Source organism: Callorhinus ursinus, unplaced genomic scaffold (genome assembly GCF_003265705.2).
Source record: "Callorhinus ursinus isolate GAN/ISIS: 27379988/994484 unplaced genomic scaffold, GSC_fseal_2.0 scaffold3, whole genome shotgun sequence".
NCBI lineage: Eukaryota > Metazoa > Chordata > Mammalia > Carnivora > Otariidae > Callorhinus > Callorhinus ursinus.
Genome location: NW_027397065.1, coordinates 87,301,791 through 87,328,208, shown reverse-complemented (window position 1 = coordinate 87,328,208; position 26,418 = coordinate 87,301,791). Strand labels below are relative to the sequence as shown.

At 49.4% G+C, this 26,418-nt stretch overlaps 2 protein-coding genes across 3 annotated transcripts in view; one reads left to right on the top strand and one right to left on the bottom strand.

Annotated features, from left to right (window-relative positions):
• Window positions 1–10,153, top strand: part of ADCY2 (adenylate cyclase 2) — a 412,639-nt gene extending 402,486 nt beyond the window's left edge. For both annotated transcript variants that reach the window (XM_073891097.1, XM_025867481.2), the window contains 3 exons: window positions 1,022–1,136; window positions 4,917–5,041; window positions 9,350–10,153. In XM_073891097.1, the coding sequence (XP_073747198.1) occupies window positions 1,022–1,136; window positions 4,917–5,041; window positions 9,350–9,502 (393 nt within the window). In that variant the 3' untranslated portion in view covers window positions 9,503–10,153. The remainder of the gene's footprint in view (window positions 1–1,021; window positions 1,137–4,916; window positions 5,042–9,349) is intronic.
• Window positions 10,154–13,800: 3,647 nt separating this feature from the next.
• The window catches only part of CFAP90 (cilia and flagella associated protein 90), a 14,323-nt gene continuing 1,705 nt past the window's right edge, over window positions 13,801–26,418 (bottom strand). Inside the window, exons 2-3 of the mRNA XM_025866689.2 lie at window positions 16,021–16,137; window positions 13,801–14,274 (exon numbers count right to left, since the gene is read on the bottom strand). Coding sequence (XP_025722474.1) covers window positions 14,095–14,274; window positions 16,021–16,137 — 297 coding nt within the window. The 3' untranslated portion in view covers window positions 13,801–14,094. The remainder of the gene's footprint in view (window positions 14,275–16,020; window positions 16,138–26,418) is intronic.

The window sequence follows — 26,418 nt, the reverse complement described above, 5'->3', positions numbered from 1 at the left end:
GCTAGGGCTGCCCTAACAGAGGCTTAAACAACAGAAATCTATTGTCTCCTGGTTCTGGAGACTGGAGGTCAGAGGTCGAGGCGCGGACGGGGTTGGTTTCTTCTGAGGCCTCTGTCCTTTCTGTGTAGACGCGTGTTCCCCCTGTGTTTCCATGTGGTCTTCTCCCTGTGTCTGAGTCTTAATCTCCTTTTTATAAGGACACCAGTCATACTGGATAAGTGATCTAATGACCCAAGTTAATCTTATTCCCCTCTTTAATGATGGAGGTAAGAATCTCCAAATACAAATTCTGAGGTATTGGAGGTTATGAATTTGGGGAGGACACAGAACACCCCTCTCCTATGGGGGCAAAAGGAAGATGTAGTACTTCCAGAACTGGGGTGAGCTGTGGTGGGTGTGGAGTGGGGAAGAGGAGGAATGGACCCCAGCCCTCTCCCTGGCGCCCCCGACCCTCCCCGACCCCTCCCATTGGTCAGTCCAACAGGAAGCCAGAGTCCAGCGGAGGGCGGGAGGAGATGGGTGTGAGGGGCAAGTGGAGAACCAGGAGCCGGCTTTCCTCACTGCATCTTTTTTTTTTTTTTAAAGATTTTATTTATTCATTTGAGACACAGAGATACAGAGAGAGAAAGCATGAGCAGGGAGAGAGGCAGAGGGAGAAGCAGGCTCCTCGCTGAGCCAGGAGCCCGATGTGGGGCTTGATCCCAGGACCCTGGGATCATGACCTGAGCCGAAGACAGACGCTTAACCATTTGAGCCACCCAGGCGCCCCTCCTCACTGCATCTTCTGTTGGCAGTTTCTGTCTGGGTATTCCGTGTCTTCTAGTGTCTCAGGTCTCCCCACGGCCACAAAAAATGAATTGGGGCACCAGGCCTCCTTGTGATGAGGGGTGATCCTCACAGAATGTCCGCTGCGGCTGTAGCCTCGAGCATTCTTCCTGACTGGAGCCCGGCCTTGTGACTCAGGGACCACTTTCCTGCTCGTTGAGCTCTGACCCCCCCACCTGGGTTTGTTTCTGTTCAGGAGCCCGAGAGGCAATACATGCACATTGGCACCATGGTGGAGTTTGCCTTTGCCCTGGTGGCAAAACTGGACGCCATCAACAAGCACTCCTTCAACGACTTCAAGCTGCGAGTGGGTATGTTGTGTAGGGAGATCTTGCAGGTGTGGGGGAGGCATGGCGTGAGGGATGGACTCGCTGTAAATGTTGGGGTAGAGCCATGCCATTGTGTTTTGCGGGCAAGAGGACTGGATTTGGGGGTGGGGCAGGCTCAGGGAAGTTACGAGCCTCTGAGACACTTTTGTACAGGTTAGAAAACAAAATACCCTTTGGTTGGACCCAGGCTGTGAGCACTGTGTTTAGGACCATGGGCTGGATTTCAGTCCCACTGCCTCATCCTTCCAGCTGGGGTCCCTCTGCAAGCCACATATATATATATACACATATATGTACATATATACATATATATGTTAGAGGTATCTTAGAATTGTTGAAATAGTCACACACCCCTGGGGGTCACAATCCCCAAGAACCCCAAACATATGTCCCAGGTTCTGAAATAGCCATAGCTTTTCTGATTGGATGTTCAAGTCTAACAGAAAAGGCCAACTTTCTTTAAAATAATTTCTTTTTAAAATACTTTAAAAGTTCTTTCTAAATTTCTTTTAAAAATTTTTCTAGTAAGTTCTTCCCTTTCTTTAAGTTGACTCATGAGCATGTTGCATGCTTCCTTGCCTTTCTCAAATGTCTCTAAACATAAAAAGTGTGCTTGAAACCGTCAGCTTAGCACATAGCTGTCTGGCCATGTTTGCCATCATGGCCATGGCCATTCAGGATGGTAAGAGCTTCTTTGACCATTTAATGTTCCTGTTGGCAACACATTTTGCTGCTTCTGAAAGCAAGTCCACACAGGAGTAGTTCTTGTAATAAATTCCATCTGAATGGCTTTTCATTTCTTTTGCATACAGATTTCCACTTTAAAAACAAAAAAAATCCCAAAATTTAGAGCGATTTTCTTCCTTTGCTGTGCATTTGTTATGAATTTAAAACCTGGAAATATTATACATGCCTGGAGCTAAAGGTGGCCTCTTTGCTGCTCGCATGTGCTGTTAATTATCGGCATCTGGACACCTTTTACTTCCTGCTTTCTCACCTCCAGGCACAGCAGGCCTCTGTGAGGGGCTGCCTTCTCCAGAGGTGAGAAGGGGCCAGGCGGGGGGGGGGGGGCTGCCCCACGGCCTGCTGACCACATCAGATGCAGAGGTGTCCCCTTGACCCTAGAGCCTCTTGATTGTTTTGACAGCTTAGAGAATGAGCTCCTCAAACTTTCAAACTACTCTCATTTAAAAAAAAAAAAAAAAAATCTATGACCTGGCAGCATGATCCGCTCTGTTGAAAAGCATATACAGACCAAAACAACCCTGCCCTTCTTCATTGCAAGGTGAGATGGGCAGCCATGCACTGGTCACCTGTTACATCCAAAAAAAGCCTTTTCCTTGGTCTAGACCATAACCGTATTTTCCAAATTAAGGTAAGTAACTGAATAGACCCTCTTCAATAGGAATGTATTGAGTGTTTACTTTACACTGATTATTGAATATACTGTTAGTTACAGTATCACCACGCATACCAGCTCTTTTAGATTCCTAAGGAAGCCTAAGCTCAATGTTTCCCTGGCCCTGGGCCTTGCTAAGGGGGCGGCTTCCTGGCTGCGCTTGGGTGCATAGTGCCATCCAGTGGCAGTTCACGGTAGGAACTTGGAAGAGTAATAGTTCACAAAAAAAAAAAAAAAAAAAAAAAAAAAATGGATACAAATAAGAGCTGAATTCACTCCTAGCTCCTTTTCTGTGGGTCAGGCTGCAGAATCAGTCGGTTAGCGGGAACCAAAATTCGAGCACATTGCTGCACAGAGATTGACCCCGTGCCAGGAATCATCGGCCGGGCTCTCCCCGCAGTGCCCTGCCCACCCCCCGCAAGGCACTGACCAAGCAGGACTCAGCAGCCAGCAGAAAAGTTGATGGCACAGGGGCTCCAGAACACCAGCCAGCAGCTGGAATAAATTATTTGAGGATCTAAAGCAGAGTGTGAGCTTTGTTGAGTACTCGGCAAAAGCAAAGCAGAATTTCTTGCTCACCTCTTGCATACCTTCAAAGATTTTATGGAACAGTGTCCGTACTGTGTTTCCCGCCTACCTCTCCATTGCAAAGAGGAAGCTTGGCCTTTGATCTGTAACAAACCGTACACGCTAAGCAGTTCGGGAGTGGGAAATGGGATCGCCCAGAAACCCCCTCCTTGATCAATACAAGGTGACTTCTGCAGTGAGGCAGGGGTCCTAGAGCCAGCAGAAAATGTAGGGGGCATAATCAACCAATGTCAATATTTCTGTTTCTCTGGCCTTCCTCCACACCACTCCCAGAATACCTGTGGGGTCTGCCTGTTTGAACTGATCCTGGGACAAGGACTTATCCTACCTGGTGCACAGGGTGGGGGAGGATCCTGGGCCACTCTGATTAGCGAAGTTGATCAGACTTACAAGGCTTCAGTGCACCCAGAGCTCAGGTGTCTGCACGTAATAAACCATGGGTTTATAATCACAGTTCCTAACGGAGGGGGCAGTCAAGCCACCACCACCTCTGTCAGCGGTGGTCTGGGGTGCCTAGTTATCCGGAAAGTCACACGGGCAGGCCGGGATGGCAAGAACTCTGCCCTACCAGTGAGGTCTCGGCCAGCTGCGCCGAAGAGTGGCGACTCCTGAGTTTCTCCAGCAAACTGGTTGCTCTCCCTAGGGTATCACAGTTGACGAGGAGGCTTACGCCAGAGGTGGGGTTGTCCTCAGTCTGATGGACGCAGAGCTGTAAAGAGCCCAACTACAAGGGGGTCAAGAACCCAAGCAACAAAGCCTAAGAGGCCTCCCACCACTTGTCTGGAGACCCTCTGTGGGTCACACCTGCCCACAGGGGCCAGCCCGTCCCTCCAAATACGAGGCTCTTGGGACCCTCCCCCAGTCTTACCAGTTGTAGCGTCTAGTGCCAGAATCTCCTCAAATCTGAATCTATATTGCGCATGCTAAGATTTGTGGTTGTTTTAATGCCCACATGGGTAGACTCCCTCACTAGCACAGTGCACATTATAAGGGAGTCCTTTTGGAAGGTGGCTTAGCAGTGGAGATCAACAGCACAAACACATTCTTCTGGAATGCAGTAAACTTGCCATTGGGACATTATCAAAGGCAACAGCCCTCAAGGTGGGAAGAAGCCTTGTGCATGGGACGCTTGTGGCAGAGATCGGACGGCAGCGTCCTTACAAGCAGGGGCCATAGAGCCAACTGCCTCTGCCATCTACCGCCTGTCTGATGGGGCCGTCTTCCGCTTCCTGCCCTGAAACCGGAAGTGATGACGACAGTACCCACCCCATGGGCTATTGTGAGAACCACAGGAGTTTGTACGTGTAAAGCGCGTGGAACAGTGCACGGCGGGTAGAGAACGCAGCTCTGGTGTTTGGCAGTGGTGCATTCGGCAAGATGGCGGCAGGAACCCAAAAGGCCAGCAGCAGCAGAACTGCCGGTCAATGCATTCAGTGTAGCTATTTCAAACAGAAAGACGTATATTTCAAAATTAACATTAACAGCTATTGGAAGACACAGTGGTCATCTCTTGTTTATGATCCTATAGCAACATAGGGAACTGTTATAGTTAGTTTTTTAAAAGTATAGCCAACGGAATAATAATGATAAATGGGCACATGAGCAAGAATCAAGGTTAAGAAGGGAAAACAACTATTTTTCTTTGCTTTAGAATCCCATGGGTTGGGCTCATGTTTGTTTAGTAACGATAATTCAAAAATATCCTTGGAAAGCTTTTCTGTTTGAGACGGTCGCTGTAACTTGAATCTCGTTCACCCGGTTCTGATGTGTCGCAGGTATTAACCATGGACCTGTGATAGCTGGTGTGATTGGAGCTCAGAAGCCACAGTATGATATCTGGGGCAACACCGTAAATGTGGCCAGCAGGATGGACAGCACCGGCGTACTGGACAAAATACAGGTGATTCAGTGTGCTCTGTCAGCGTCGGCCAGTTCTGGCCTCTCGGAAACCACAAATAAGTGTAATAATGATGATAATATATCAAAACAAAGAACCTTGGAAGTTACTTAAATCTTGAGAAAACCTTGAAACATGTTGACATTGACAGAAGTCCTTTTTAACTGGGGAAATGTTAATTGATTTCTGCACTCACTATTAGCAATAATATAGAGATATAATAATGTAAAGAGTATTGCCTTTAGGAAAGTCAATGATCGCAACAACCAACATAGCAATCAGATACCTGAGCATGAAGTCAGAGCAGGACCTTTCCCCCCCTCTTCTGTCCCCCAGCCCCAGCACCTTGAAAGGCGCTTTGCAAGGGAGAGGGATAGTATGACCAACGCCAGACATAACCCCTGGACTTCCTGTCCCGGAGGCTGAATTGGGAGGAGGCAGGAAAGAGTCCCCTGGGGGAAGACAAGGGGTAGATTTCCGGGTGACATGTAATAACAGTGCCAAATCGGACCAGCATGGATTTGGATCTCTAGAATGATGTGAAAGCGTAGGAATCCCCCCAACGGAGGATGCTTGAGCATGGTGCCAGACACCTAAAAGGAGAGACTGACTTCTAATGGGAAGAAAGTGTGCGCGTGTGTCTATGCAGAACTTTCTATTTGCCTCACCCTAAAAAGCAGTGGTTCCACATTACACTGCAGCTTTGTTTTATTCTAGAAAATAAATTCCTGCCAAATGGCAAATTAGTATGAAAACCACTGGACACAAGTCATAGGCTTTTTTTTTTTGGCTCCCTCACTGAGAATTCTGTAAGTCCCTGTTCTGTGTGCCTTGGCTTGTCCAGTGTCCTCAGGGAACCGTGCCTCCTCACATTATGGTAGAGATTTAGAGTTCTCTGTTGACCTCTGCGGGAGAACCCAGCACCGATATCATCAAGAGTGGGCTTGCTCACTTGCCTTTCACACTCCCTACCTCATTCATTCAAGAGGATTCCATTTCTATGAACTTCCTAGAGCATATCCTTAATTTTTATATGGAACGGGACCAACATTACTTCTAAGTGTTCATCTTCTTTCCAGCCAGATGATTAGTCAGCCGTTGCTGAAAGTGAGCAACCGAGCAACAAAGAGGGGAGAGGTGGAAAGTGACGTGGGCGTCCCAGCCAAACTGCCGTTGCCAGGGGAAAGAGCCAGTTGGCTGTGCTCACGAGAGCCAGTCCAGACGGAGCTCTCACGAAGTAGAGCTGAGCGGCGGTCAGTCACCACGGCCTCTGGGCCTTCCTGCAGGCATGTCCCCGGCAACTCTCCTTGCGCAGGGATGGTCCAGCAAGCCTGCACAACATAGCGTCTTCCATTTGGTGTGGGGAGAGGGTGCTCCCATCCAGACACCCTTCCCACCTGTAGGCCAACCTAGGCCCCCTCCATGCTCCTGGAACATTTAGAAGATGAATGGTGGCCTTAACATGCTTCACGACTCTCTAACTGGTTTTCAAGTACTTGGGATAAGTATCAAAAACAATTTGAGAGAGGTTGGTTGGGGAGAGTGCTCCCTCCTGGAGCTCGTAAATCCCCGCCCGATCAATGCTTCACATGAGCCTGAGCTCCTGTGTGTCTCCAGGAGGATATGGAGCATTGTAAAGCTCCGGGTGATTTAGGGCTAAGCAGCCCACAAGATGTTCTCTGCCCGCTCGGAGCCCGGAGGAGACGGGACGGGGTTCTGGCTGTCAGGAGAGCAGCTCGTCCGCAGGTCTGTGTGTGTTCACGCTGCACAGCTGCTGGGAGGTTTGTGTCCAGCAGATTCCTTCTCCTGAAGGCGTGGTGGTCCCTCCAGCCCCAGTAGATCTGCGCTTCCTCTTATGTGCAAGAAAAGTAGTGAGATGCCAGGAAAAATAAATGGTGCTGAGATCATTACAGAGCTTCTCCCGGGCCTGAGGAGCAGGTTCCTTTGACGAGAGAGCATTCCACTCGCCCCGCGCCTTCTTGCCTGGAAGCCCAAAGAGCAGCAGAGAGAGCCCACACGCCACGCATCCAGGCTTCCCCTGGACTTGGAGGAATACCAGCCGGCGCCCCTCCGGGAGACAGCGCCCTGCTGCTCGCGCCACAGCCATCGCGTGCTTGGCATTCCCCATTCCAGCAGATAGCTCACAGATGCCAGTGGCGATGCTCCACGCCGATAAATACCTCAGCCGCACAATGAACCCCCGAGGCTCTAAAAGATGTGTGTGTTCTCTGGGGAAGGTCAGAAGTCAAAGGCCTGTAGGATTCTCTAATTCTGATGACCCCTGAGAACTCTGATCAGGAGGATGTATCTGTTCTCTGAGTTTCTCGGCTACCTCCATATTCTTTCGGTTCTTGTCCAGGATGCAAAGTCCGTCCTTTGCTGCTGGCTTCAGCTGGCCTCCCCCGGGACTTGGACCCAATCCTAGGGGAGGGGAGGATGTGAGCATCTGGCACCTGCGTCCCCCTTTCCTTGCTCTGGTCATAAGGGTCCCAAGGACCCACACCGGCCCCTGTGCTAGGGGCTGGCCATCGGGTCAAGTTACAGGAAGACAGAGTGGTGTTTCTAGCTTGTTCCAGCAGCCTGCTCTGGAGATCTTTATACCACACACTTCGTCCTAGGTACCTTCCTGGGTTCTCCTGTGGTTCTGATACATGCTCCTGCCTTTGCCCCCTGGCAGTATCTGCCCTGGACACCTCTCTCAGCCACCGGGCCCCAGGAGGCCATCTCACCACATGGTCCCCCAGTGGTGCCTGCTCCAAAAGCAAAATTGTGCAATAGCCTTGCTGTGCTGTCCACAGGCCTGCCTAGCACGCGTGTGTCACCCACACACCTGAGGTGGCCGGGGACCCTCCACCCCCACCCCGGGGCCATGTCCATTTCCTCTGATGAAGCGGGAGGAAATCCCGCCTCCTCTGCTTTCTCACACACTTCCAGAGTGGCATTAGCAGGAATTTCTGGAAAGACAGCTCCCTCCCTCTCTGCTCAAGACCCTGATACCTCCTGGGAGGCCCAACTGGGCGCCATGTTCCTGACAGGAGGGGCTTCTCTCACCTCCAAAGCTGAGGCCTATTAGCGGAGTCTGTTCTCTCCCCACCCATTCTCTGCTTGAGAAAGCGTCTTTAGCAGGAGGCTTCACCAGCACTCGAGCAGACAGACCCCCGGCGGGTCCGGGCTCCCGTCCCCAGACGTGGCTCCCGAGGAAAGCACAGTGTACGCTCAGGCTGAGATGGTGCCAGGCTCAGTACAACCCATCTCCCCTCAAAGAGGGGAGCCATCCTGCACGGAACTTCACTGCCCTGTGGTCCAGCAGGACCCGAATGCAATTCTGCACTCAGGCTCCTTGCCACATGGGGCAGTGGCAGGAATCACCCGTCCCGACCTGTCCCATCGACAGGCTGCAGAGGAGGGGCCCAGCCCTGTTAGCATCTCCTGTCAATTCAGTGAGGGGAGGAAACTTGCAAGACCTGACCCAGTGTGTCATGCCCAGGCTAAGGCTAGTGTGGACGCCTAGTGTCCGTTTATTTTTATTCTCGAGCATTCGACCCAAAGCGTGTGGCCCTTTGCAGGAACCCACAGTCTCCCCAGGGTATGTTCTCCCACCTGTATTAAAATCTATTATTCCTATTTATGATTTCGTGAGATGACATTCATGACCATTTATAAAGATCATCCAGAATCGGGGCGCCTGGGTGGCTCAGTTGGTTAAGCGACTGCCTTCGGCTCAGGTCATGATCCTGGAGTCCCGGGATCGAGTCCCACATCGGGCTCCCTGCTCAGCAGGGAGTCTGCTTCTCCCTCTGACCCTCTTCCCTCTCGTGCTCTCTATCTCTCATTCTCTCTCAAATAAAAAAAAAAAAAATCTTTAAAAAGATCATCCAGAATCCCACCACTCCAACATGTTCCGATTTACTTTCTTTTTCCCTGGTTTCTTATATGTGAATACATAACTGTCACGTAGTTGAAATCATAACGTGGATCCAGACTTCATGCTTCCTTTGGGGTGAAACAAACCTCCTTATGTCACGGTCTCGTCCACGATATAGATCATGACAGCCTCATGGTTCACTTCACCCTGGAGATCACTTGACTTTTAGGTGGTTCATAGTCTGCCACTGTCACAGCACAAAACTACACATTGTCCTTAAAAAGCTCTTCTTCTGCGTTATTCTTTCTCCTAATTTCTCAGGAGTGGAATGGTTGGGTCAAAGAATGTGAGTGTCTTTTGGCTCTTGATCTTTGTGGTCAAACGACCTCCCAGAGGCCGTGTGGCGGAGACACTGACTGCTTCTTCATCTGTCCGTGTGCTTCTAGGTCACCGAGGAGACAAGCCTCATCCTCCAGACCCTGGGATACACATGCACGTGTCGGGGAATAATCAACGTGAAAGGCAAGGGGGAGCTGAAGACATACTTTGTAAACACAGAAATGTCAAGGTCCCTTTCCCAGAGCAACTTGGCATCCTGAAGAGCTGCCTTCATTTTGGCAAGAAGACTGTATTTTCGGGAAGGTACAACGCACTTTCTGACTGCAACTTTTGTCCCTCGTTTTTGATGTGCGTGCTCTGTTCTGTCCTATGGAGCCTTTTCAGACTCGTTCCTATGACCCTGGTGGCATATCGTTTGGTGTCTGATGTGTGCCAAGATCGCGCTGCCACTTGCACTGTGCTTACTCCGGAGCAGAAGGAAAAGGAGTGTGTGTTATAGGAGAAACACGTTTAACGAACTCGCAAAGACGACAGACGTGAAATAAACAAAAATTCTTAAGGCAATAAAACTAGGGGGTGTATATTATCTTCCGGTGCATGTTCTTTTCTGGAAAATATGGTAGCTCGCCAACCGCATCCGCTAGTCTGATAGTAAAACACACAGTATTTGTGAATAAGTTGATTTCTGTCACCCCACACGGGATTTGACTGTGTTCACCCACGTGTCTCATCGCCAGTGGCTGTCCACGGGCCCCAGCAGGATCCGTGGTCCTGTCGCCTTGCTCTGTCGTGTCTCGTGCCATCCATCACCAGGATTAGTTCTCACGACCTAGAACCAGTTTTGTACCAAACGCGTCTGATGTTTTGATGCCATTGTCTTTTTGTAAGGTTGATTCATTAAAAGTTTTATGTACTTTGGTTTCGAGTCTGTATCTTTACCCGCCCACCGCTCTTCCCTCTCCTGCGGCTTCCACTCCAGAATTGGGATTTGTCTTCCATTCTCCTGCTTGATGGGTGTTGCAGAAAGAGGTCCCAGGAAGCAAAGGTTGACCTATCTTTGAGCAATTCAGATCAGGACGAAGTCTGTGATGCACAGACTTGATCCCGCCCCTCCCTGGAGATGCTCGGTGTTGTCATGCGGTCTGGTTTTCACTTTGGCATCTCCAGAGAACATTTTCTGGGAAGATGTATTTTAACAGTGAAAGGATCCTCTACCAGCAGCAACACCCTCTCTCTCTGTCCGAGTTCTCTGGTCTGCCTTAATGCTTTGGTACAACCATCAGGAGCAGGCTGCGGGAGAATAATTTGGCACTGACTGTTTACATCAGCAGCCAACACAATAGTTTGGACTCACCGGAAGAAGCTGCCAGGCCCCGTAAGATGCCTGTTAGTCTGAGGAGGCTTAAGAAGGCACAGAGCCAATGTTACACATTCTTGAAGAGAGAAGACTTGGGAGATTTTGCTCATGTAAATCCAACTCTAGAGTTTTGGGGCTTTTCCTTCGCATAAAGAAATCGTACTTTGTCAAAGGGTGAAAAATAGAGCAATCATGCATAATCTGATGTTCAAAAGCAAAACGACAGATGCACGCCCGGCTTCTCCTCCCAGCTCAGGGCAGGCGTCTGTGAGCCGTGGGGGACCCCGATCTGTCAGGAACAGCTTGTTCCTGGGAACTCAGACCCGGAGCACGAGCCCTCGTTTGATTCCGGACTGACCATTTATTGACTGTGTGACTGAACATATCTCTTAATTTCTCTTAGGGGTGTATCCTCGTTGATAGCTTATGGGATCGGGTCTGAGTGAAAGAGCTAAAGACTGTGAGAGAGCCTGGCAGCTACCCAGAGCCTCCATGCCAGGATTTTGACTCAGACTCAGGTGAAAGCACTTCTTGAACCTAGTAACTGGCCTCCGTCACCCAAGTGGGAATACAGCATGACTTGGTCCATTGCCTGCCTCAGTCAGGAATATTTTGATTCTATAATTGCATCTCAGCATTGGCCTTGATACACTTAATTCTCATAAAGGTGACCAAAGGAAGAAAGCTAGTGTAATGGCTTCTGTCTTTGCTCTAATGGAGATCCGGACTAGGAAGGCCTGGGGTTTCAATGACTTGAGAATGGCCTTCTGTATCATTCGTAACCACAGTTGGCAGCTGTACCCCGTGGGTCCTTCCTCCCTGAGAGTCTGCAGCACTTATCCCAAGCTGCTTTATGTCACCTCCCCTTAGCGGACACTCACAGTTGAGTGACTTGCCAAGCGTGCTTAAGCATGGCTGTCTGCCCCCACTAAGGATGTGCTGAGTTTGGTGAAAACTCAAAAGGAGACTTGTTTTTTCCCAATATTGCCAGGCTTACCAAACAAGACACTTTATAAAGCAATCAAAGTCATTATCAGAGTCCACCTCGCAAAGGTCTGCGCACACACGGATTGCTCAAAGTATGGGCCCCAACGAGCGGCAGCAGCAACCCCTGGGGACCTGTACTTTTCCAGGCCCCAACCCAGACCCGCCAAGTCAGAAGTCCTGGTGGTGGGGCCCAGCACACGCACTGTGTTTAGGGAACACATTCTCCAGGGGACTCCAGTCCCCAGTCTGAGCCCCGCTGTGCTTTCCAAATGAGAAAACGGGTGCAGAGAGGACCAGGGGCTTGTTTAGAGCTTCCCAGCGATCAGTGACCAAGACGAGCCTAGAATGCAAAACAGCCTGCTCCCTAAAGCTGAAAGCGTGCCTCCTGGTCAAGGCTTCATAAGCTCTGGAGCTACATACATGCCTGTGAGCAAACCATGCAGACGGCCGGGCAGCCCAGCGACATTGGCAGCAAGCAAGCATCTCTCCTCAACGTTCTCAACCTTCGAGTCTTGCAGAAAGCCCTCTCTCAGGAAAATGCCTTGCATGTAGTCCCATTAAACCTGCTGCGTTTCCTACATCTGTTTAGAAATGTCTGCCTTGTCCCAAATCCTCCACATTGCCCTTTGTCCCCAGCTCGTTATGCTTTCTTTTTCTTTTTTTTTTTTAAAGATTTTTATTTATTTATTTGAGAGAGAGAGAGAGAAACAGTATGAGAGGGGAGAAGGTCAGAGGGAGAAGCAGGCTCCCCGCTGAGCCGGGAGCCCGATGTGGGACTTGATCCCAGGACCCCGGGATCATGACCTGAGCCGAAGGCAGTCGCTTAACCAACTGAGCCACCCAGGCGCCCGTTATGCTTTCTTAAGGACAGCCACCACTCTGCCTTCCAAGAAAGATAGACTAACCATGGAGATTGGATACATCGAAACAAATTCTTTTATTATGTTTCTCTTTTATAAGGCGACTGACTGGGCCCTCATTGGCTTTAAGCTGTAGAAGTCAAGATGCCAACAGAAATACATTTTAATTTTCCCCTGATGCCTAACAAACAGGAGACCTTTCAAAACCTTGTCCAATTCAGGCCCTGCTTTTTAAAAGTAGAAGGTTAAGGGAGTAAGATCTGACTTAAAGTAACTGAAAATAATTTAGTTTGACATAGATTTATTGTAGTCACTTTCAGATGAAGGCATTTCTTAGAGATGCCTTGTCCTGCATGGTAGTCAAAACTGAAGAAAGAGTAATTGATAAAGATTTCCATAATCCAAACTTGATATATTTTTCTATTATATTATTATAAAATACAGCTTAAGGTACCCAAAGGCATCCCAAATAAACTACAGCTATGTGTTTGGGAGGAAAAATAATAAAAGGCACCTACAAGTGAAAACAAAAAAATTTTCAAAAGAATAAAATACGTAGGGGGTCCCTTGGCCTTGAAATTGTCAATAAGTCAGTGTCATTTGTCCTTAGAGAATCAAAACAATAAAACCAGCCATGGGGAAATCAGCAGTAAAATTAATTAGATCACCTGCTCATTAACCACTAAGCTGTGGGAAATGTAATTGTGATAGGCGAGGGATGATTTCTTTCAAGAGACCGAGTCATTAACAATACAGCCGATATCTTAATACTTGAATAAGTTTCAAATTATCTCCAAAATAAACATTTCCAACTTGGGTGAGAAGCAGGTGTTTCCAAAATGAAAACTATTCACACGAACTGTCCTAGGCTCTCGTGCCTGCATTTGGACCACTGAGTCCCACGCACACTCCTCACAGTTTGGAACTCCCACTTGAAGAGAGGGAAAGGTGGGCTCCGATCAGTGAAATGATGGGCTCTGTGCCCCTGCTGCCGGGAAGGGCAGGAGCCAGAATTTTACACCAACGCCCAATCTCTTCCCAGGACCTGAGGCGAGGAGGGACAGCGGCAGTACTGGCCACAGAGGCCACCCATCCCTACCAGGCTTTTGTCCTCAACTGTGCAATCTTGTGTTATTTACAGCTCAGTCCGCCGGGGGGGGGGTGGGGGTGTTGTAGGATCTACAGCTCAATTATTCCAAAAGGAGATAGCATTATATCTCCTCCTGAAGGAAGGAAGACTCAGGCAGCCCTGGTTTCCACAGCTGGTGAGAAAGGGTGTGCACGCCCCTCCCGGGAGCGCCCCCCGGAGCCCAGCAAACCAGAGAAACGGTGAACAGAATCACCAGACCCGTGGTCAAGTGGGAACACTTTTCCTTTTATTCAAGTGCTCACAATGGATCAGTCTCCGGCATCATTTCAGCTGACATGGTCCCACGGAGATGTTCATCACAGGTAGTAAAGGCCTTTGGCCAGGGTCTTCACCACGGCCACATGAGGAAAAGGGGCTCCCAGGCCCGACCCCCCACTGTCCAGGCGCAAGCAGCTTCAGGCCAGCTCCCTGACCCCAGTGAAGCGGGGGGAGGGGGGGACATAAGGCCCCGGCACTGCCCGATTGTGCCACCCCTCGGTCCAGGCCACAGCAGGGGCGTCAGGCTGGAGAAATGTGTCCAAAGCCAGGCGTCTTGATGCTGGGGATGTTGTTCTTCCTGTAGAAGTCAGCCTTCACGTGGTTGGCTCGGCTGTGGTCCCGGTTCAGGGGCTCCACGGGCTGGTGTATGCGCCTCCCATAGACCGAGGACATCAGCACTCCCACAGGCCGCTGACGCTCCTGTCCGGGGTCACCAGAACACGGGGTCAGCTCGCACCTCCCGGGTCACATGACCTACCTTGTGTCCTGGAAGCCCTCCCTGCCTGGCACACCGCACACCTGCAACCTGCTCCGGCCGTGCTTCTTAATGCCCCCGGGGGGGGGGCGGCGCCCAAACTGTGTCACACCCTGTCCCTCCGAGCCCATCATGGCCCCCAAGTCCTTCATGTCACTCAGAGGAAAGGCAAAGAGCTTGCACCGGCACCAGGCGCCCTCTCCCCCCCTCACTTCAGATGGTGTTCCTCTCCCCCCCCCGCCCTCCCGCTGTCGTCCTGCCTGCCCCCCACCTTACCGTCTCCCTGCCCCTCCATTTTCCCAGCACCCCATCTCCCCTGACCCCCCACCTTCCCAGCCCCCCTCATCTCCCGACCCCCTTCCCTCCCCAGCTCCCCAATCTCCTCTCACTTTCCCTGTGCCCCTTAAAAGGCTTTATTTCTCTGCACACCCCTTACCACGACCTGGAATTCAGTTCCCTACGTATAGGACGTATATTTTTCTATTTCCTCGTAGGAACGTCGGCTCTAAGAGGACAGGGACTTTCTTCTCCCCCCTCTGTGCTCAGTGCACATGGGAGGCACTCAGAATGTGGGGCGCGATACAGGTGTTCTTACGACAGGAAAGCGCTAGCCAAGTCACTGCCAACTTGGAATGAACTCACATAAACAAAAACAATAGGAAGACACCTAATGTCTGTGACTTAAGTAGTTATACCTCATAGTTCACCACTTAACTTCCCATCGAAATAAAGTTTGCCTGGAAGTGACATGGCAACATTATTTTTTCTTGTATATTTTACTTATGTATTTGACAGAGAGAGACACAGCGAAAGAGGGAACACAAGCGGGGGGGGGGGGGGTGGGAGAGGGAGCTGCAGACTCCCCGCAGAGCAGGGAGCCCGACGCGGGGCTCGATCCCAGGACCCTGGGCCCATGACCTGAGCCGAAGGAAGAAGCTTAAGGACTGAGCCACCCAGGCGCCCCCAGCATTCTTAACAATAGCAGCCACAGGCAAAAATCCGCTGACCAAGAAAGAAATCCCAGCAGAGGCTCTTACATTCCGATTCCTGTGCCTTGTAGAAAAGATGATGATAGTTACTCAGCACCTGGCTCTTAATAGCCATGCTGTCCTCAGATCAGACTCCGTGGAGACCGTGTCCCAAGTGCAGGAAGTCACCAGGAGGGTCTCACCCCTAAGGAGACGCCCGCCTCCTGGCACCCACCTGCCGTGGCGCCGACCTCCCCTCCCTGGGGCCTGGGAGTTTTGCTCCTCTGTTGCTCACACAGCTGTGCAGCTGACCTCAGGCCGAGCCCCTTCCAGAAAGCCGCGCACACCCAAAGGAGGAACTGCCCCATACGTGGAGGTTGGAGGCCGGTACCTAAATTAGGGAGCCTATTCTTGTTATTCTCCCAGGGTCCGTGGGAGAACCAGGGCGGCCAGGACTCAGAAGTGAAGCAAAAACCTGCTTTATCTGCTGAAAAGACCTCTTAGTTTTGCCTTGATTAAGCTGTTAACTAAACGAAACCACAGAGTCACAGAAACAAATACACAGAAGGAGAAGAGAGGGAGCTGGAAGCGGCTGAGTCCAGCCCCGGGGGCGGCAAGGAGGAGGGCCACCCGCGAGAGTCAGCACAGCACGCTGGCAAAGAGAGATGCACACGCTCACAGCTCATCTGTTCGCACTGGGTCAGCAGCCGGTCTTCACATTACCTCCTCGTTCACATGAAGTCCCAGGCTTTTTGCATGTTCTCTGTCGTCTCGGTGAAGTTTCTGATCGTAGCCTGGGCTCTTGTTAAAAACACAGTCGTACAAGGAAATGACTCCTGTCTGGGAATAAAAAGAGAAAGCCAGGCATGGGCTCCCTGGACGGCCGGGCCGCGCAAATCCTCGTGGAGCTTGGAAGCCAGGCTTCTCCCTGATGGACAGTGGAGATGTGCAGTTTCCCGTCTGCGCTGAGTGTGTGCTCGGGAAGATCACCCCAGGACAGACCCTGGACGACCAGAGCAGGTCCCCGCGGCTCTTTTCTGCACCTCCTACAGACCCCTCCTTGGCCAAGGCACTTGACCCTCCCGATCTCTGACTCTACCACTAGCCCACAACCTTAAAATAAGAGTAATCCACTCAATATATATATGTTTTTCTCCTTCATTTCCGCCTTTCTCATATTTCTCAGATTTTCTGCAGTAAGCTTGTACTGCTTTAAAAAATTAACCATAACTGAACACTGAGACAATATAACCAAACAGAAGTATCTGTAAGTTGCTGCCAATAGGTGGGTGGGCACCTAGTACAAATCCCTCTCCGAAGACACAGAACTATTTCCTTTAATCAGATGTGGTAGCTCTACCCAATGTCATTCACAATGCATGGATATATATATTTGATATATAATATATGTACATTTATAATATATGCACAGACATCAGATATAAAAATACGTGCACACGCAAACCTTTAATGTATTAGAAAATTATCCCATAAACAGCTTTCATCTGAAGTATCTCCATTTTTTTCATCCCAAATTTCTCTTGATACAAAAATTAATTTGCTTTATCTGGTACCTAGTAAAAGGAAAAGACATCCATGTGTTAGCTCATCTATAATCGTCACATGTAAGTCAGGACGGTCCTTTATGTTCCTCCAGCCAAGGGCCCACTGCTCTGGATCCTCCAGCAGTAAACCGAGACTCACTGTCTCGCCGGTATTTGGGGTCACAGGGCGTCTGCCTGTGCCCGCTCGCTTGCTTGTTTGCCCAGGGAAGTAATGCTAGAAATATTTCCTCCAACTGCAGGACCGCGGGGGTAGAAGCTAAACAGTGAACAGGATGCATGGCATGGGTTTGGTCTGCTGGGAAAAGTGGACCGCCCATTCTCGCCGACTGCGGGGCTCAGCGCGGCTGGTAGCAATGGAAATGGCAGAGGGTGATGTGGCTTCAACCCCGCCTTGGCAAATCCCTCACGGGTCATCTGTCCTGTGCCAGGTGTGCCACTCCTGCTGGGGTAGTCGGGAAGATTGCTCAGACACATGGCCACCTTCCTGGTGCAATTAACCATCTAGTAAGGAAAACAAGGCGAGTTTTTAGGATTATTTTAGGTTCCTAAGAATTCCAATGGCAGCATGCCTGTGGCACTTATTCACCTGCTTTGCCTAAGTTCAGAGTCATTCCAAGTGACTTAGGCAGGAGCCGTGGCTTTGGAGTCTGTGCCCCGATGGCCATATAATGAGGTCACCTTGCAGGAGCTTCTTGTTGGCACTGTCCTCTGTCACCTCCTGGGCTCCTTGGTCTGTTCATGCACTGGGTTGGCTGGCCCTGGCCTTCACCTGTCCTGAATACCACCTATAGTATAGCTCATACACCCCGGGTTAAAAAACAGAAAGCCCAAATCGGTGGGGTGGTGATACCTTATTCCACTTTGGGTACTGTAAAAATCAGCTAGCTATTTGGGAAAAACAATAAACTTGGATCTTCATGGCACATTTATCATCAGAAGTCAATTCTGGATGGATTAGAAAAACAAGTGGAAAGAAAATCCATAAGGGACCTCCTACGCATAAAAGTATTGGGGAAAATGTCACAAAGAAAATATCAATCACTTTGGTTATATAAAAATCAGACATCTGATAATCAAATAAAATTAAGACTTCTTTTAAAGCCTGTAGGAAGGAAGGAGAAATCTCAGTATCTTGAACATACAGTGTGTAGGAGGTAGGATGTCCGCAGAAGCTGGGGGCATTGGCTGGGTGCTTGCTTCTAGCCTGGAGAGGTTCAACACACCTTGCAGCTAGCCTTTTTTTGGGAAGCCACCAGGCCAGAGGGCCCTGCAGTGACACAAGAGAGGCTCAAGTACACCACCCACTTCCCCCAAAGGTGGGAATGCCGGCCTCTGTGAGGCACCACGATGCAGACCCTTCCTTTGGGGTTGAGAGCAGAGCTCGTGGCCCGGCCCAGCTGAGCCCAGCAGGCCGACCCGGACAGCAGCTAAATACCCCGTCGCCCCCACACCATCCCCTTACAGGGATTTAAGCTGGGCTCGTGGTCATAATCTAGATGTCCCATTGTCGCCAGAATCCCTCTGGCCTGGCTGACCCTGTGAAGTGGGTGTGTTTCTGGGAGTCTGCAACAGAAAGACCTGCTCCCCAGTCAATCAGTCAATGAATAAAATCTTTGAAAAAGAAAAAGACAAGCCGCAGTAGCACATGAGAAGGAGGGTTAGTTACGGAGCGCCTACATATCTTGCCATATGCTAGAGCAGTCTTTATGAGGGATCTCACTGCACCCGCAGGGTGTGAACAGGGTCTCTCTGCTGTGCAGGGATTTTGCATATTTACCACTTTCCAGAGTACAATGAATGGGGGGGGAAGTCCCTCATCAGTCCAGCAGCCTCACTTAGCAATGTGACTGTCCATTTCCAACACCTAATCAGACCGAAAATCTGTCTTTTCTTGGATGTTAATTATTAATCTTTCTTCTTTCTTTTTGTCTTTCATCCCCTCATGGTTTGAAGCAAAATCGCGTTAATAAAAACCAATCTGGGGCGCCTGGGTGGCTCAGTTGGTTAAGCGACTGCCTTCAGCTCAGGTCATGATCCTGGAGTCCCGGGATCGAGTCCCACATCGGGCTCCCTGCTCAGCGGGGAGTCTGCTTCTCCCTCTGACCCTCTTCCCTCTCGTGCTCTCTATCTCTCATTCTCTCTCTCAAATAAATAAATAAAATCTAAAAAAAAAAAAAACAATCTGGATTTAGACACTATCACAAAACAGAGCTTCTAGGTTTACTGGTGTTTTGCTATTAAAATCTCGCAAGAGACTGCCTCTCTCACGCGTATCATTGCTTTTAAAAAACAAAGCAAAATGAGCCCATTTATTTTCTCTCTGGTGATCTCCCTTTGCATTTTGAGTATTGTTAAAATGTAGCATGGTCTCGTTCTGGGCGTGGTGTCTGATCACTTGCCTTCAGTTCCCCCAAGGTGACCCGTACTCCTACCACCACAAATAACCCCTCTGTGGCCCTGGGCTGACGCCGTAAGAGTGGAGACCTTCACGTTTCAACCTCCAAAGTACATTGCTCTAACCATCAGACAAGGCACCCAGCTCGGCTCCAGGACAAAAATAGGGTGTCCCCATCTTACAGGAGACCGCAGGCTGAAAATGGAAATAAACTCATTAATTAAACAATTCAAGGTAATGCCCATGGAGCAGCAGAGGTATGCACAAAGTACAGTGGCACCAGAGAGGAAGAATCCGCACCTGCCTGGGTCGGGCAGGAAGTCCATGTGGCTGCAGTCAGCACGGGAGAGGCTGCCCCGCATCCCGATGGCTGGAGCCCCAGGGAAGCCCCCTCCCTGTGTGTTACGGGTTGAATTGCATCCACAAAAGAATTCATACGTTGAAGTCCTAACCCCCAGGATCTCAGAAGGTGATTTAGAAGTAAGGATGCTGAGGATGTAGTTAGTTAAGGTGAGGTCATACCAGGGTAGGGTTGGGCCCCTCATCCAAGAGCACGGGTGGCCTTATTTAAAAAGGTTCAGAAACTGACAGAGACATGCAGAGAGAGATGATGTGAGGAGACACAAAGAGAAGAGGGCCATCCACAGCTGAAGGGGAGCGGCTGGAGCAGACTCTCCCTCACAGCCTCCAAAGGAACCAACCCTGCCAACACCTTGATCTGGCCTCCAGAACGAGGAGACGGTAAGTTTCTGTTGCCTAAGCCCCTGGTCTGTGGTACCTTATTATGGCAGCTCCAACGCACACACTTGGCAGCGAGCAAGAGCCATCTTTTGAACAGTGGAAAGAATGGAGATGACGCACTCTGCTCCAAGTAAACGGAGTCAGTAGACCATTCAGCCCAGACAACCGGGTAGTTCGACATCACCAATATTCAGTTCTGCTCTACTCCTGACTCCACAGGGGGTTAATTTCCTCTGCTCCTTTGGGCGACTGAAGCCAAGTGGCCAGTTCTCAGCAATGAACTATGAGTGGGGGGTGACATGGGACACCAGGCAGAAGCCTGTGGGGACCCCTGAAGCTTCCTGTGAGTGTTAGCAGCTCCCTTGGCGGTTGCTGAGTGACTCTCGTGGACCGAGCCATCCCTCGGATCCCCGTTGGACTTTTAACGTGAGAAATAAGCCTTATTTGGGGCATTGAGACTTTGGAGGCTGTTGGTGACTGCGGCATAACCCTGTTTCTCATGCCTAAAGCAAGCAGGTACCTGAGGAAGTCCTGGCTTCTACCGCCTCCAGCCTACAAGGGTGCATCTGCGGGTCCCGCACTTCTACTATGCCCAGTTCCCCCCAGGGAGGTTACACACCCTCTCACACCAATAACAGGAGTAAGAGCTCCAGCAAACCGGGACCTGAGTCCTTTCTTTCCTCCTCTCTTTCAGATCGTTTAAATACAAATGCACTGTTCATTGTCCATTCAAACGAGGTAATAAGAAAAAGGAAATTAATACATTTTTACCGTGGTACTCGGGCAGGGGTAATGTTATGTGCTCACTGAACACACTTTCTCTTCAAGAATAAACAGAAGACCGCAATCACCAGGTGCCATCACAATTAGGCTGGGGCCAGGTGACAAGCTCTGGCAAGGAACTGTGGGGGAAACCAGCAAGCATCACCTTCTAGGTGGTGGTCCATAAGAGCTCTCATGTGTCCTCCATGCTCTCGCCTGGCTCTAGCGAGTTCAGAGGGTCCAATGCAGGACTGCAGGGTCCCAAAGATCTGCACATCTAGGAACCACTAAAAAGGAAGAGCCTGGTTTCCCAAGTTACTGGGCAGGAGAAACACACATGAAGAAAGAAACACTCTTCCATTATGTTACGTTTATATGCACAAGGCCAGTGGTGTGCTTATGTTAACAAGCTGCTCTCTGGACAAAAAAGACCTGACTTGCAGCATTTGCTGATTTCCGCAGTAGAAAAAGTCTCACCGTGCCTGATTTCAGGCTTCCAAACGAATGCAGAGTTCAAACAAAATGCTAAAATGTATGAGCAGGCTCTGATACACCACTCGTTAAGACTCTCAGGGTTCAGGGTCTGTTTGCTTCCAGAGCACATCCCAGCCCACCTGAACTGAAACGGTAATCAAGCTATGATCAGGCTGCATTCATTTCCTCTCTTAGTGGGCATAGTACTGTTACCTCTCATCCGGAGGCTTTCAGGCTCTGTTTGCCTACCAGTGTGTGACCTACTTTTAAAAAATGAAAATTCTCAAGGTGATCCAAAAGGGTTGCCTTTGATTCATAGGGGCATTTTTACTTCTTTTGAGTCTAGTGCTTCTCCCCAGGGGGGTCCAGCGGCATGTGAAACTTAATGACATTTTCATTAATTCTAACATCATTAAAAATTCCATTCTCAGAAGGACTGTGGCTTGTCAAGGACATAATGTTAGCACTTAAAAGGACAATACTCAGCTCTTCTCTTTGGTTCCTCTGTGGCAAAGATGCTGTTTCTAGATCTAAGGGCACAAGTTTGGGAAATGGTTGTAACTTTTCCAATAATCTGAAAATTTTATCAGAATCCTATCATAAGCAGCCTTGTTAATGCGTTTTTTTCACTACTTTTAAGGGATCTGTTGCTGGTAGTGCTGCCCAAAACCAGAGCCCTAGAACCTGCCGCCTTACCCCCGAGTTGAAGTGAACAAACTACCCACCTTTGATCTCACGTGTATTTCCTACTGGAGGTGTCTCTGAGTGAGGGGTCTGCGCAATTTGTCGCCAAGAGGAGACCTGGTACTTGTTCCTGCTTCTATTGACACCAGCACCCTCACACCCCCGCCCCCCAGCTATTCACATCACTGAAGGAAGGGTGAGCCACCGGTGCTGAAACTTGGCCAAATATATTGGGGATAACGCTGTTCCTTTTCCTGTGTCACTGTGCCCCTCAAAAAGGGATGACTTTGAAAAAAATGTCTGAGATAAGGTGTTACATGAAAAGGGCAAGCTGCAAACACCTATGCGCAGCTGTGTGATCTGCATGTGAACATGTTCTTTTAAACAAAGTTAGACACCACCGCATTCATGGGCGCATAGTGGACGACCCACCGCTCCAGCCGTTTCGGTCCATATGGAGGACTTCTGCTAGAAGGACGCACGCACGGCCTCTCCCCTCACCCCTTCCTCCCTCCCTGGGGGTGACCTTCCCCTTGCTGAGCTCCACCTGCCCTGGAGGAAGACATTCAGCCCCAACCCTTGCCCCCACAGACCTCCAGTTTTCCAAGGGCAGGTCACTGGACAGGGAAGATGCAGCTAGCCACCTTCAGGAGAAGCAACACCGTCCACTCCCAAGGTTGATCCCTGAGGAACAGAGCAAGGCCAAGCAAAACCCAGGCAGCAGATAATGCCAAACGGAACCTCTCTCTAGTCTAAGAGGCTAATCTTGTCAGTGACTTTTCCTGGTTTAAATAAACTTTGCATCCGATTCCTGCACACCTCCTTCATTCACTGCAGCCGGTATTTATGAAGTGCCCACAATGAGATGGGCACCGTTGAGACTGCTCAGGACAGAACTGTGACGACGATAATCCCTGTCCTCAGACTTCAGTGGAAGAAAGAAGCAGCAAGATAACTAAGTAAAATGTTTAGTCGGTTGATACTAAAACAGGCACAGGAGGAAAAACTGGCAGGGAGGGGGAAGGAAACGTCTGTGGGGGTGCTCATAATTTCATTCAGCGGGCACTCATTTTTATTGTAAGGCTTGTGGGTGCAAGGGTCTGCCTAGATTTTAAGAGGTAAAGGAGCACCAGAACTGGAGCTTACCGCTCCTCCAGAGCCCTTAGGAGCCGCTGAGGTTGCGTGGCAGACTGCTCCGTGCCTAAGGATGAAGAGGCTCCATCTCAGAGGGATGGGGGGTGGCAGGCTCATACGAACACGTCCTATACACTGGACGCGGGCATCTCTGGACAGTCAACATGCATCATTTTATCTACAAAGTGCCTGGCTGCATTCAGTGAAGGGCAACTCCCTGATCAGGAGGGTCAAGAAACAGCCCCTCGCCTCCCTGCCTCTACCACACACCAAGAAGGAAAGTGGGCTCATCTCACTAAAGCTAGGGTGAGGCTTTCTGAGCCACGCTTCACCCAAGACAGAGCTATCCACAATCCGGCTTACCATGAGGGAAAGCATATTCTAAAACCACCTAAGAATTTTTTTTTTTTAATGTAGCTCTTAAACTTTGAGAAATTTAATAAAATCCTTCATAAAAGGGCATTGTCCTTTGACTTAGCTTTTCCATTTCAGTGGCAGAAATGTTGCACAAGGCAGAAGAAGGAAAAAAAAATTTAAAAACATCATTGAACTGAATCTGCCTTGCTGCCATCGGAACAATATTTTATAGGAAAAGTCCCCGCTGCTACAGGTCCCTAGGGGGCAGTATGGGAGTTGATCACATTTCAGCTGGCAGCTTTAGATGACAAATTTGTCTCAGGATCCAAGGCATTACTGGGGCTTAAAATAAGTGTGCTGCATTGAAAGCCTGAACTCTGGGCTCTTCCAGGGGAGATGCCTTAGATTAGAAGCCACCAGAATGACACTCAGATTACCTGCCTCACCTGTAAATCTCTGACAGCAAACAAGGGCGAGACATCTAAGACACGGGCCGGAAACTAACCTTCAGTGAAAGGGAACTCAAATGATCACTAACAAAAGCAAACGGTAATAATCATAGCCCTACTTACATGGGGTTTACTATGTGCCACTGTATACCCATGAATTAAATTAATTCCCCTAATCGCCCCATGAAGCTGGTACCGTTTCATAGAAAGTGACACGGAGGGTTTGTGACTTGGGCAGTCTGCACAGCTGGTAACACGGAGCCAGTATTTTTACCCAAGACTCCTTGGCCTGTGCTACTAACCGATCACTAAGTGTGCCCCACAGTAATTGACTTAAGAGCTATTCTGCCATGTTTCTTCTCAGCTTTGGGTACGGCCTGGGTTCACAGTTAACTGAGAGGCAGCTGAGTCCTCTAGCAAATTTGTGATACAAAGTTCATCCTCTTCGGTCCAACTGATCTCATGGTAGAGAATCAGCTTCTGCAGCCCCCCAGCCGATTAAATGCTCATTCCTATAATCCCCAGGAGCATGTTATTACCATTGGTGGCTATCCTACAAATGTACTTTGAAATGCTTTTTGTTTTTCTTGCAGCCTTTAAGGCTCTTTTATTCAGGTGTTAATATTTCTGCTACATCATTTTCTTCTGTGCGACACTAAAGACTTCAGGATTTGAATTTGCCTGTGACCCCAGTTATCAAAACTGTACCAATTTTTTTTTATAAAGTCTGTTTTGCATTCATTCATTCAAAGGCCCATTCCTACCTTCCAGGGGCAGTAACCTATCAGAGCAGGGGTTGGCGGACGTTTTGTGTAAAGAGACAGATAGTCACTGTTTTAGGCTTTCAGGTCACATGGTTTCCTGTTGCAACTACTCAACTCTGGTGGTAGCCATAGATAATACTAAATGAATGAGCATGGGACCGTGTTCTAATAAAACTTTATTAAAACAGGCAGTGGGCCAGATTTGGCCCAAGGGCCTTTGTGTGCGGACCCCTGAATTAGAGGTACATACTTCTTGCCTACGCCTGATTTCCTACTAAGTACAGAGCCGTGGGCACCTCATACCTCAGGCATCTCTCTGCATCTTGGCCCCAGAAAGGCAGAGTCACATATCAGATTGGTGAATTTAGGAAGAATAAACTGGACCTGCCATGTCCAAATCTGCTCTTTTCCTGTTGGCAGTACCTGGCCCACAGCAGGTGGGGGTTCAGCTCTTTTTTCTGGGGCCCACAGCTGCAGTGGTCGGGTAGGTATATCTACCTGATTCAGAGCTACGGTGTCCACAATCAATTTTTACCCAGAATTCTTAGCAGGACCCTGCAACCTGGCTTTTATCTCTGATAAATATGTATCTTGAACCCCATCTGTTTTAGTCTTTCACCTTATTCCTCCATAGTCTCAAAGTGGTACTTAAAAGGACTCCTCAAAGGCACACATAAAATGATGCGTTTGTAAATTTTTTTCATTTTGTCAGGAAGCCAGACAAAATTTATGTTCTCTCAATAAAACAGCATGGACCAACTTTAAACACAGAGATTCCTGGCCTTTCGGCTGGTTCTCTCATGCTGTGCAGGAATGCTCTGCATGAATCATAAATTGGCAATGATACAGGCTTTGCATGCTTAAATTGTAAAATTCATTTAATACATGAAATTATTTACAGATAAAAGTTCTTTCAAAACATAGTGCCCATGGGAGGAAAAAATATGAGGTCCATCGTGGCAATGAGGTTGGCCCCATTGCTCAGAATCTCCCCAGTGTTAGTACCGGGTGGATGTTCGTGCTTAGGGGCAAAGGAACCAGGGCTGCAAATACAGCAGTGCTGCAGCTGTACCCTTTCTTCCTTCCGTCTTCCCGTCCTTCCGTATGGCTCAAAGCCAAACAGAGAGGTGCTGACAGATATGAGATCCTCCTGGCCAAGCGTCATGTGTTAGCTTGCTTGGGCTGCTAAAACAAAGCACCCAGACTGGGGGGCTTAAACAAGAGAAATGTACTGTCTCACCCTTCTGATGGCTGGAAGTCTGAGATCAAGGGGTCCACAGGGTTCGTTCCTCCTGAGGGGTGAGGGGAGAGCTGTTCCCAGCCTCTCTCCTCGGCTTGTAGAAGGCCATCTTCTCCCCATCCGTTCCCACCATCTTCAATCTGTGCGTGTCTGTCTCTGGGTCCAGATTTCACCTTTTCATAAGGACACTGGTCATACTGGATGAGGGCCCCCCAGTGACCTCACTTTGGTTGGATTACCTCCATAAAGACCCCATCTCCAAATAAGGTCACATTCTGACGTGCTTGGGATGAGGACTCTAACATGAGAATTTTAGGGGGACACAATTCAACCTGTAACAGTCGTTTAAACTAGAAAGCACCGCTTGTGTTTGTAAGACTAAGCTCCATGCTATTCTCGTACATTTCGGGCGTGGCAAGTCCTCCAGTGTGTGCTGACCTGATCTGAATGCGGATTCACCTGAGCTCTAGGGCTTGTGGGTAGGCAGGAGGAAAGGAAGGGAAGGACGGATTCTGTGGGAATACCTCACACATCATGAGGGAAAGAGCTCTGTCCT